This window comes from Mandrillus leucophaeus, unplaced genomic scaffold, assembly GCF_000951045.1.
Source record: "Mandrillus leucophaeus isolate KB7577 unplaced genomic scaffold, Mleu.le_1.0 Scaffold891, whole genome shotgun sequence".
Taxonomy (NCBI): Eukaryota; Metazoa; Chordata; class Mammalia; order Primates; family Cercopithecidae; genus Mandrillus; species Mandrillus leucophaeus.
This window is the reverse complement of record NW_012109708.1, coordinates 230,392-241,315: the sequence shown is the minus strand read 5'-3', so window position 1 is coordinate 241,315 and position 10,924 is coordinate 230,392. Positions and strand designations below refer to the sequence as shown.

Sequence of the window (10,924 nt, the reverse complement as noted above, 5' to 3'; positions counted from 1 at the left end):
AAGGTGAGCGCAGCCCGCACCCACCCCTGTGGGTCCCCGGGACCCCCTGCCCTGGTCCCGCGCTCCCGCGCACGCGGTGCAGAGAACAGACTGTCGATCAGGAGGCCCGGGTGAGCCCTCCCTTCTTTCTCCTATTTCAGGAAGCCCAGCACGGGTTCCCCGGCTGAGCGCGGTTCTCTGTCACCCCGAACATCACCAATACCCCCACCCCACCCCCACTGCGTTTCCCTCTGGGCCAGACACTGGGCTGCCTGCGCGACGTCCCCCGCGGACTTGGCGATGTTTTTCCTGTCTGTTCAGAGCCTCTAGCCTGGTCTGCGTGTCCGCAGCTCTGCGCCCGCGGGACATCTCCGGCACAGCCAGGCAGCCGCTGCCCCCACTCTTATCTCTTTCCCTGAAGCGGGCTCTGCTCAAAGTCCCCGCCTCGTGGAACTGAGTGGGAGGACCTCGCCAAGAGGTCCAGGGAGGGGGCTCCTGGGTTAAGCAGCACCGAGAGCCGTCTGACTGTGCCAAGGCTGTCGATTCTGAGCGCCCTTTCTTTGCTGTTTTCTCGCTGAGCCTCAGCCAGGGTGTGGGCAGGGGTGAGGGCGGGGCGGGGAGGCTCGGGCGGCAGTCCCCAGTCTCTCCTTGCTCGCCTATCCTGCTCCAACTCTCCCACCCACAGGGCTTCCTGTGGCGGAGAGCAGAGGAGACGACTAGGGGTAGGGCTGCTGGAGGCTTGTGTTTCAGTCTGGCTGGTCCAGCAGATGCTTTTGGGGACGCAAGATCCCGAGACCTTCAGAGTCCCCTCGCAGTGTAGACAGACTTCTACCCGGCCTCCCCCTCAGTGAGCAGGGCCTTCCCTTTCTCCTGGCTGGCTCCAGGAGGCAGAGGTGGGGGTTTCCAGAATCCCCTCCTCCCCACCTCACATTGTTTCCCTTCACCTACAGGAGCTCTTGGAGTCCAGGCTGAGGGTCTTGAAGAAGGAACTGGAGGACTATGAGGTGTCCCGGTCCACGGAAGAGAAGGAGAGCAAGGAGCTCCTGGTGAGCCAGGCACCCCCCGGCACCCCGTGGGAGACTATAGAGGCCTAGGCAGCACCAGGGCTCAGTGTGTGTGGTGTTGGAGTGTGTGCTATGGAACCGCAGAATAGATTTCAGAAAAATAAAAGAGTGCATGTTACATAGGGCGACCATATAATTACTGTACAAACCAGAGCTTTTTAAAGTGAAAAGGTGTGCTAATTGCAAAACAACTGGCTTAAACTGGAACTGTCCCAGCGAATCAGGACATACAGTCACTCTGATATTACATAACATACCAGTTAGGGCCTGTGGAAGCATCTTGTAATTGAACACATTAATATTTCTGCAGAGAAACATGAATATTCAATAAATGGGACTATTAATACGATAAAGAGCCTCATGGGATGTTTTATCAACAAAAGAGTAGTGAAAAAATTTTCGTTTTCAGAGTTTTTTTATTTGAAATTGAGGCTAAGGGAGAAGGGGCTGGAGGGTGTCAGCTGCTTCATGGCTCTGGCACAGTGAGGCAGTTTGGGGTCTTGAGTTGACAGTAGCCCCTGCTGCACAGCCCAGGGTCTTGCATACTGGCATCTGCCTCTACCCCAAGTTGGAATGATATTTTATCTTCCTTAGAGTAGAACAGGAAAGTGAAATGGGGACTAATTTTGGTTAAGATAAGCAAACATGAATCACCATCGGTCATTTTCTACCTCGCAAATTCAGTTCCTAGCTCAGTAAATAAGTGTTGAAAGAAGGAAAGGATTGGCTGAATGCCACGGCTCACCGCCTGTAATCCCAGCACTTTGGGAGGCCCAGGCGGGCGGATCACCTGAGGTTGGGAGTTCCACACCAGCCTGACCAACATGGAGAAACCCCCATCGCCACTAAAAATACAAAATTAGCCGGGTGTGGTGGCGCATTGCCTGTAATCCCAGCTACTCGGGAGGGTGAGGCAGAAGAATAGCTTGAACCTGGGAGGTAGAGGTTGCAGTGAGCCAAGATCACGCCACTGCACTCCGGCCTGGGCAACAAGAGTGAAAATCCATCAAAAAAAAAAAAGAATGAAAGGATCTACTAGGGCCTGTCAAAGCAGGGAATTGGAGGAAGGTGAACTAGAGGACCCTCCCATCCTCAATGTCAGGAGAGGTGGAGAAGGAGCCTGGAGTTCAGACACCCTAGGGTCCTTTCCAGACCCTCAACTATATCTGTGGTGCCTGCATCCAGCGTGCATCCCAGACCTTCCCACCCACTCACTCACTTCCCTCCATGATGAAGAGCTCGTCCTCCAGACCTTCGTCCCTCCTCCCTCCAGACCTTCGTCCCTCCTCCCTCCAGACCTTCGTCCCTCCTCCCTCCAGACCTTCGTCCCTCCTCCGCTGGAGAAACAACTTCCAGTGCAGCTCTTCCGCCACTGGTTGACATCCAGGCACCAGAGGGCCTTCCCAGGCACCGGTGGCAGCTTCACGGTCTCTGACCGGAGTCCCCAGGCCTTGCTTAACACCTTCCACCTGTGTCCGCTCCCAACATCCATCCATCACCCCCACATTCGTTTTTGTTGTTGTTTTGTTTTGCTTTTACATAGAGTCTTGCTTTGTCACTAAGGCTGGAGTAGTTCAAGCGACCCCCCCACTTCAGCCTCCTGAGCAGCTGGGACTACAGGTGTGCACCACTCCACCTGGCTAATTTTTCATTTATTTTTCGTAGAGCTGGGGTTGGGGGTAGTCTCCTATGTTGCCCAGGCTGGTCTGGAACTCGTGGGCTCAAGCAACCTCCTCCCCTAACTTCGCCCCCCCCCAGCCTCCCAAAGTGCTGAGATTACAGGTGTGAGCTCCACCTCTTCTTTACAGTGAGAAAATACTTCTGTGATTTACGATGCTCGTATCATTTAAATACTCTGCTTAATGAAACATCAGAGGTAGAGTCCAACTATTGCTGCAACATAAAAGGGAGCAGGAATACTCTTATTTGAAAATACTCCTACCCCAGGGGACATCTGGCAAAGTCTGGAGATACTATATTTCTGGTTGTCAACAGTGGGATACGGATGCTATTGGCATTTAGTGGTAGAGGCCAGAGGGGCTGCTAAACATCCTATGAGGCGCAGGACAGCCCCCCCACAACCAAGGAGTATCTGGCCCAGAATGTCACCTGCGTTAAGGTTGGGAAACCCTGGTGTAGAGTGTTTTGGTAAATACTGTTTCACTTGTTATTTCCTCGTGAGGCAATATGACGTAGCTGCCAGAAGCTCAGATTCTAGGTTCTGGCTCCCTGGCCTAGAAGCCTGGCTTACCACTTCCCGGTGATGTGTCTGTCTTTGTCTCCTCACCTGAAAGACTTCGGGGGAAGTGCACCCACCTCACTGGGCTGCCGTCAGGGTTGAGGGAGTTAATACCTATAAGGCTCTCCGGGCTACTGCAGCCTGCCTGGAAGCTGAAGGAAAGGTGGGGGCATTGTGCGACACCTGAACCCAGGTCTCCCAGCTTCCCGGGACTCCCTTCCTCCGCCCAGGAGTTTTAAGGAAGAGAAACTTCCTGGTGGGACATACTGAGCACCACACGTGTGTTCCTATAAAAAATTAAGAGATCAGGGCATGAGTCTGCATCTGAAAACTCGAGTAAAAAATCCCGTGTATGCTGTTAACGGAAAGAATAGAATATCAAGCTTGCACACAGCATATTCTCACTTAGTTCCTTGGAGGTGAGCTGCTACCTCTGGTCACTGGCATCGGACTTTTCTTCCTTCTTTCTACTTTCCTACATCTCCCAAGTTTTGTATTTTGAGCATGTGTTACCATTATAACTGCTAAACAGGGAAGATGTCCTTTAAAAACAAAGTGAAGAGTAACAGTTTGAGGGTGATGAAATTAACGTGCTTAAGGAGGAAAAGGCAATCTCAGTTTAATCCTATGGTTGCCCCAGGAGGCACTAATTTATCCCTTCTGCTTTTCAAGTGAGGAAACTGCCACTTGGTGTAGTTCTGGGGGGAGTATGATGCTGCCTTGGTTTAGGTGGTGGAGCACAGGTCCACAGACACGCGTGGGCACATCTGTGGCAAGGGAGAAAAGAGCATGTGTTGAGACTACAGCTTGTTCGGAGCTGGGACATTGAAAATAGAGCATGCACTGCCTGCATAGGTGGGTGTGTCTCTGATCCCCCAGCAGTGACAGGGATGAAGCCTTGCCCTATGGGATGACTCAGGCCACTGGCCAAATGTTATGTCTCCATGCTCAAGTCCCCTACCTCTCCAATTCTCCTCCTGGGACAGAAGCAGATGGCAGCGGAGCAGGAGAAGGTGGGGGCAGAGTTCCAGGCGCTGAGGGCCTTCCTAGTGGAGCAGGAGGGCCGGCTGCTAAGCCGCCTGGAGGAACTGTCCCGCGAGGTGGCACAGAAGCAGAATGAGAATCTGGCCCAGCTCGGTGCTGAGATCACCCAGCTGTCCAAGCTCAGCAGCCAGATCCAGGAGACAGCTCAAAAGCCTGACCTTGACTTTCTCCAGGTAAGTCTGGCTCAGCCAGAGGCTCAAGTCATTTGTCCGAAAGCATCAGGACCGGCAGCTAGAGGACAGTATCAGTCCTGGGGGTTCAGGAGAATCACACGATCTGGAGCTGAAGGGGACTAGAGGGAAGTGCCCTGATTTTCCTGGGGTTGGAGGTCTAGAGGGATGTGATAACACTTTCTTGACCATGAGCCACAATAATATATATCGTATTTCAGAATCGCATGCTTGAGACAAAAGTCTCAGAAGATAATACTCACCTTTGCTACACGTATGCACTTTGATGTTTTCTATTCTATTTCACTAAAAAAAAAAGTTATAAACCACTAGATAAACTTCACAATCCACAGATGGGTTAATAACAGTCACTACTGGGCTGAGTGAGCAGGAGGTGCATAAGGGCTGTGACCTCCCTCAGGTGGTTTCCAGGACACAGACAGCACTGGGTCCCATGGGATAGCTCCAGTGATGATTCTGTAATAAAGAAAGCAGCAAAGATAGAAAGAAAGCATGCGAAGAGCTGTGGCAAAGGGTGAGAGGTCCACTGTGTGGATGAGACACCCCGCAGCCAGCAGCCACTGCAAGCTGCTGTCACCTAAGTCCATGCAGGCAGTGAGGCATGGCACACCTGCTTACCGCTTACATCTTGGAGGCACAGCAAGGGGCAAGCTTTGTTCCTCAGAGGTGAATGGAGGTTACCTGATGCTGATTTGGTTTCCTCTATCTTTCCTTCCAGGAATTCAAAAGCACGCTGAGCAGGTGAGTGACCTCACAGCTCCTGGGGCCTCTCTAAGTTGCCTCTTCTCTTTTCACTGAGCCTTCTCTTTATTTCCTGTCCCCTGACCTCTCACCTCCTGATCCCCCGACTTGCTTGCCGGGGACCTTCTGAGACGAATGCCCACCTGCCTGGCCATGGGTTTTCCTGCATGAGGTCCGGCTCTCCCTTTTCTACCTCTTTCCGCCAAGACGACCTCGCCATCCTAATTGTCACAGCCTGTGGGAGTAAAACTGTGCAGACAGGCCCTTCTCAGAGCCCTTGTCCTGCAGGTGTAGCAATGTGCCTGGCCCCAAGCCAACCACAGTCTCTTCTGAGATGAAGAATAAAGTCTGGAATGTTTCTCTCAAGACCTTTGTCTTAAAAGGGATGCTGAAGAAGTTCAAAGGTAGGGGCCTGGGCGCTGAGCTGGGCCACGTAGTGCGGTGGTGGTGGAGGGTTCCTGGTAGCTCAGGGGTCCCTGGGTGTGTTTTCCAGAAGCTGTGTGTGAAAATATGAGCTGGCTGTGCCATGGCCAGACTGGTGTAGGGGCTGTGGTGGCAAATCTAGTCAGGTCCCCGCAGGGCATGCAGCTTCTCATGGGGACAGATGGGGTAGAGGGGTCCTGCTGGGGGACTGGGGGTAGGAAGAGGGATATGCAGGGGAGCTGAGCTCAGAGCCACTCAGGTAGAACTAGAATGCTTGGGTATAGGCTCCCTGCCCCCGGCTCCCCATGCTTGGCCTTAGGAGTCTCTGGGGAATGAATGAGTCAGCTGGGCTATAAAGAGCTGGTGACCTTGCCATGTAATCTCCCATATCGCTCATGCATGCCTTGCTTTGTTTCTCCTCCTCAGAGGACCTTCGGGGAGAGCTGGAGAAAGAGGAGAAAGGTAGGGATGGTGCTGTGATGGCCACATGGAGAACCTACTCCCTGCTGGTGACCATCTCAGGGTTTTGCATATGGTCGGTGCCTTCCACCCACCCACCTCGGCAACCCTGTTCCTCTGTCCCCTCCCTCATGCCACCCCCTCCCCATCCTGGGAGCTCCAACACCCTCAGATGGCAGTGGGACCTGTTGGCCCAAACGCTGCAGGTCGGTTAGGAGCAGGAATGCCCTGTACCTGGAGATACTCAGACTGGGAAAGGCTTCTCGGCCACCTGGGTGAGCCTCTGCCCAGTCCCCACTCCAAGACGGACGGAAACCTCTCCTGGCGATGGGGTGCATACAGGGGACCAGGAAAGCAAGGGGAAGCTAAAGACTGGAAGGAATATTGTTCTTACTCTTGCAGAGCTCTAGAGTGTGTGGGATCCAACACCCAGGGGAGGGAAGGGAGGGGAGGGCACATATTCTGATGCTGATGTCCGAGCTAAATCAGAGTGTGCCTGGGTGCCACCTAAACCACCTGAATGAGACCAGACCTTCCTCTGCTCAGAGCCCTGCCACAGCCCCTCTGACCTGTTAAAGGTCAGAGTCCTCATGGTGGTCTCAAGGGCCCAAGGGATCTGGCCTCATTGCACACCCCTTCTACTCCATGCAGCTACACATCCTCCTTGCTGTTCCTTCAGCGTACCAAGCACACACCCATCCCAGGCCCTTTGCACTGCCAGGCTCCCCCACCCCAGCCCCCTACCTGGAACATGCTTTCCCCAGCCAGTCGCGTGGCCCACTTCATTGCCTTCTTTATATGTCTGCTCAATGCCCCTTTGCAGTGAGGGTCTTCCCTGGCCACTCTGGTTGAAGTTACAGCCTGCTCTTCTGGTTCCTCTCGTCTTCTATGTTTACAATCTATCCTTAATCCTCCCCCTGTGGGAAGGAAGCTGCAGGCAGGCAAGACTATCTGATACTCTGTGGTATCCCCTTACTGTACATATTTTAAGTTTTTATTTTTGGAGACAAGGTATCGCTTTGTTGCCCAGGGTGGAGTGCAGTGGAACTGCAGCCTCGACCGGCCAAGCTCAAGTGATCCTCTGTCCTCAGCGTCCTCAAGTAGCAGGGACTACAGGAGCACACCACCATGCCTGGCTAAATGTTCTATGATTTGTGGAGACAGGTATCTCACTGTATTGCCCAGGCTGGTCTCCAACACCTGGGCTCAAGCTATCTTCCCACCTCTGCTTCCCAAAGTGCCAGGATTACAAGCATGGGCCTCTATACCTGGCCTTAACTTTCTATTATGAAAAATTTCTAACATACTCAAAAGTAGAGAGAAGAGTGTAAAGAAGGTTACATACCCGTCTCTCACCTTCAGCAGTGATCAATTAGTGGCCATAGTTTTCATAGACACTGCTATCCACTTCTTATGGGATTATTTCATTTTCTGAGACAGGGTCTTGCTCTGGAGTAAGATCCTGGAGTACAGTGGCCTGATCGCCGCTCACTGCAACCTCTGCCTCCTGGGTTCAAGCGATTCTCATGCCTCAGCCTTCCAAACAGCTGGAATTACAGGCACAGGACACCGCACTGGGCAAATTTTTGTATTTTTAGTAGAGAAAATACAAAACAAGTTTTCTGCCATGTTGGCCAAGCTGGTCCCAAACTCCTGACCTCATGTGATCCATCGGCCTCGGCCTCCCAAAATGCTGGGATTACAAGCGTGAGTCAAGGCACCCGGCCCTATCGTATTTTATTTATTTATTTATTTATTTATTTATTTATATTTTGAGATGGAGTCTCGCTCTGTTGCCCAGGCTGGAGTGCATTGGTGAGATCTGGCTCACTGCAAGCTCCACCTCCCGGGCCCAGGCCATTCTCCTGCCTTGGCCTCCCGAGTAGCTGGAACTACAGGCACCCACCACTACGCCTGGCTAATTTTTTTTTTTTTTTTTTTTTAGTAGACACGGGGTTTCACGGTGTTAGCCAGGATGGTCTCGATTTCCTGAACTGGTGATCTGTCTGCCTTGGCCTCCCAAAGTGCTGGGATTACAGGCTTGAGCCACCGCACCCGGCCTACTGTATTATTTTAAAGCATCAGAGTCAACATATTATTGACATAAATACCTCAGTGTATTATCTCTAAAGAAACAGACTTTGTAAAACATAATCACAAAGCAGTCATCACACCTGGACAGATTAATGATTCTTTCCAATGTCTAGCATTCAAATATCCCCATCTCTTTGAATTGGGGTTCAGATCAGGCCCACCTATTGCATTTGTTTGATTTCAGTAAGTACTTGTTGAGTGGTCGGGGAGGGGGGAAGCAAAATATCTGGGATGCAGAGCATGGGGGTTGGTTGGGCCTTGGCGCTGCGTGCTGGATGGATTCCAGAGGGAAAGTCAGGCAGGTTGCAAAGCAAGGTCGGGCGCGGCCCTGCAAAGAGTATGCCAGCGGCCTGCCTGCGTGGGGACATTTCTCCCTGTCTCTGTCTGCAGTGGAGCTCACCTTGGATCCCGACACAGCCAACCCGCGCCTCATCCTCTCTCTGGATCTTAAGAGCGTGCGCCTCGGCGAGCGGGCCCAGGAGCTGCCCAACCACCCCCGCCGCTTCGACACCAACACCCGCGTCCTGGCGTCCTGCGGCTTCTCCTCGGGCCGGCATCACTGGGAGGTGGAGGTGGGCTCTAAGGACGGCTGGGCCTTTGGTGTGGCCCGCGAGAGCGTGCGCCGAAAGGGCCTGACGCCCTTCACCCCCGAGGAGGGCGTCTGGGCCCTGCAGCTCAACGGCGGCCAGTACTGGGCCGTGACCAGCCCCGAGCGTTCGCCCCTCAGCTGCGGGCACCTGTCGCGCGTGCGGGTGGCCCTGGACCTCGAGGTGGGAGCCGTGTCCTTCTACGCCGTGGAGGACATGCGCCACCTCTACACCTTCCGCGTCAACTTCCAGGAGCGCGTGTTCCCGCTTTTCTCTGTTTGCTCCACTGGCACCTACTTGCGAATCTGGCCTTGAGGGACACTGCTGGGGAGCTCCTGTCTCTGGACTGCCGATGGGAAGGGATGTCACCTCCCCAGAGCTGCCTAGTCCGTCTTGGGTCTGCCCTCCGTGCTCCTGACTGACCCCGGCTGCCCAAGAGAGGCTGCTATAGACACAACCCCGAGGCAGCAGAGTGAGGCTGTGGCCAACTGAGCAGGGACAGGGGCCTTGGCCTCCTGGGGGTGTTCCCTTCCTGAGGTCACACGTGGATTTGGCCAGAGCCTTCAGGAGGTGGAGGCTGGTGAGGTCAGGAGCCCAGCTCTCCACGGGGCTTCTGCCCTGACTGGGAAGGGCTCTGGCTCCCTAAAACAATGTCAAAGCCAGTCCTGCTGTTCTCTGTTGCCAGGGGACAGGTCTGGGCCCACCTCAACCAGGTTCCTTATCATGGCTGCTGCCTTCTGGACAGCTTCCAGCGCTGCCTTGAGAGGTTGTGGGACCTCTGGATCCAGCTGGCCTGACAGGTCAGCTACTCAGGGAGGAGCCCTGTGCTCCCAGCTCAGAGGACAGTCCCGGCCAAACCTGGAAGGAGACCCTTGGCCGTCTTTGAGGGAGAAGCCCGGGACAATGGGCATCACAGCTCTCCAGCACTCCTTAGCCGGAGGATACAGAGTGATGGGTGCTTCCTGACCAAAGCAACAACCCAAATGTGCTCCCACAAACACCTGACTCCCCCACTTTCCAGTGCCAAAGTACAAACTCTGCTTGGAGAAGGACAGCAAAGCTTCTGGAACTTTGTTCTTTTTAATTTTTTTTTTTAAGAGACTGGGTCTTGCTATGTTGCCCAGGCTGGTCTTGAACTCCTGGCCTCAAGTGATCCTCTAGTCTCCATCTCCCTAAGGGCTGGGATTACAGGTGTGAGCTGCTGTACCCAAACTTTTTTTGTTTTGTTTTTGCTTCTGGAACTTTGAAACATAAAACACAAGTTGGCACTTACAATTTTAAAGATGCAGCCAGCTCTAAATGCACAGAGCACAAACATGATCCTGACAGACTGGGAAAAATGCCAACTGCAGAGCACCCTGGTGCCAAGGCCTTCTCAGCCCATGCCCTGAAGGGCATTCCTCTGGCCAGCCTCAGCCCCTTGTCTACTTGTTCTCCAGCTTCTGGATAGCTGGGCTTCTGGAAGGGTGGCAGTGGGCTGCTCCCTGCTCAGCACTGCCCTGGGAAGGGAGTGAGGGGATGAAAATGAAGACTGTGAGCTGTCTTTATAGTTGGCTTGGCTCATTTTCTACTCCCTGGATCCGAGCACAGGAGCATAAGTGTGAGCCAGGGTTTCTGCCAGAGTGAATGAGCAGGCATGTTTATATACGGAAGGAGTGTGCATTTGTATCTCACCTTTCCTGGGTGGGGGGTGTGTGTGTGTGTGTATTTTGGAGAGGGCATTTATGAGCATGTGCATAAGGTTCAGGTGTTGCAAAGAGACCCAAGTCAGTTTGATCATACCCTATTGTTGATTTGTTGTTAAATATTAATCACCTCGTATTTAGACAAGGGCCACAGGCTTCTTCCCTCGCTACCTGGCTACCAGGTTGGATGAACAGAATACCAGACTCGGACCTAATTCTATCCCGCACAGCTTATGTAGACAGAGGTGTTGGCAAGCAGGGGCGATGATAGCTGAATAGCCCTGTGACATGGAGCTTCAGTGCTGTCTCTGAGATGCTTCAAGCCCACTTTGCACATAAGGTTCTCATGGGGCAGGCACGACACTATCCGAGGCAGGCCCAGTTGACACAGCACCAGACAATCAGAATACTATATCCT

At 53.2% G+C, this 10,924-nt stretch overlaps 1 protein-coding gene across 4 annotated transcripts in view; it reads left to right on the top strand.

The window, feature by feature from the left end:
* LOC105531523 (tripartite motif-containing protein 7) overlaps nt 1-10,367 on the top strand; it is a 67,759-nt gene extending 57,392 nt beyond the window's left edge. Inside the window, exons 1-7 of one of the 4 annotated variants that reach the window (XM_011969457.1) lie at nt 253-569; nt 930-1,025; nt 4,269-4,499; nt 5,236-5,258; nt 5,547-5,662; nt 6,108-6,143; nt 8,625-10,367. In XM_011969457.1, the coding sequence (XP_011824847.1) occupies nt 4,275-4,499; nt 5,236-5,258; nt 5,547-5,662; nt 6,108-6,143; nt 8,625-9,136 (912 nt within the window). In that variant the 5' untranslated portion in view covers nt 253-569; nt 930-1,025; nt 4,269-4,274 and the 3' untranslated portion in view covers nt 9,137-10,367. Of the gene's footprint in view, nt 1-252; nt 827-929; nt 1,090-4,268; nt 4,500-5,235; nt 5,259-5,546; nt 5,663-6,107; nt 6,144-8,624 lie in introns of those variants that run through there. The other 3 variants (XM_011969459.1, XM_011969456.1, XM_011969455.1) reach the window with 3 other exon arrangements.
* Nucleotides 10,368-10,924: the final 557 nt, after the last annotated feature.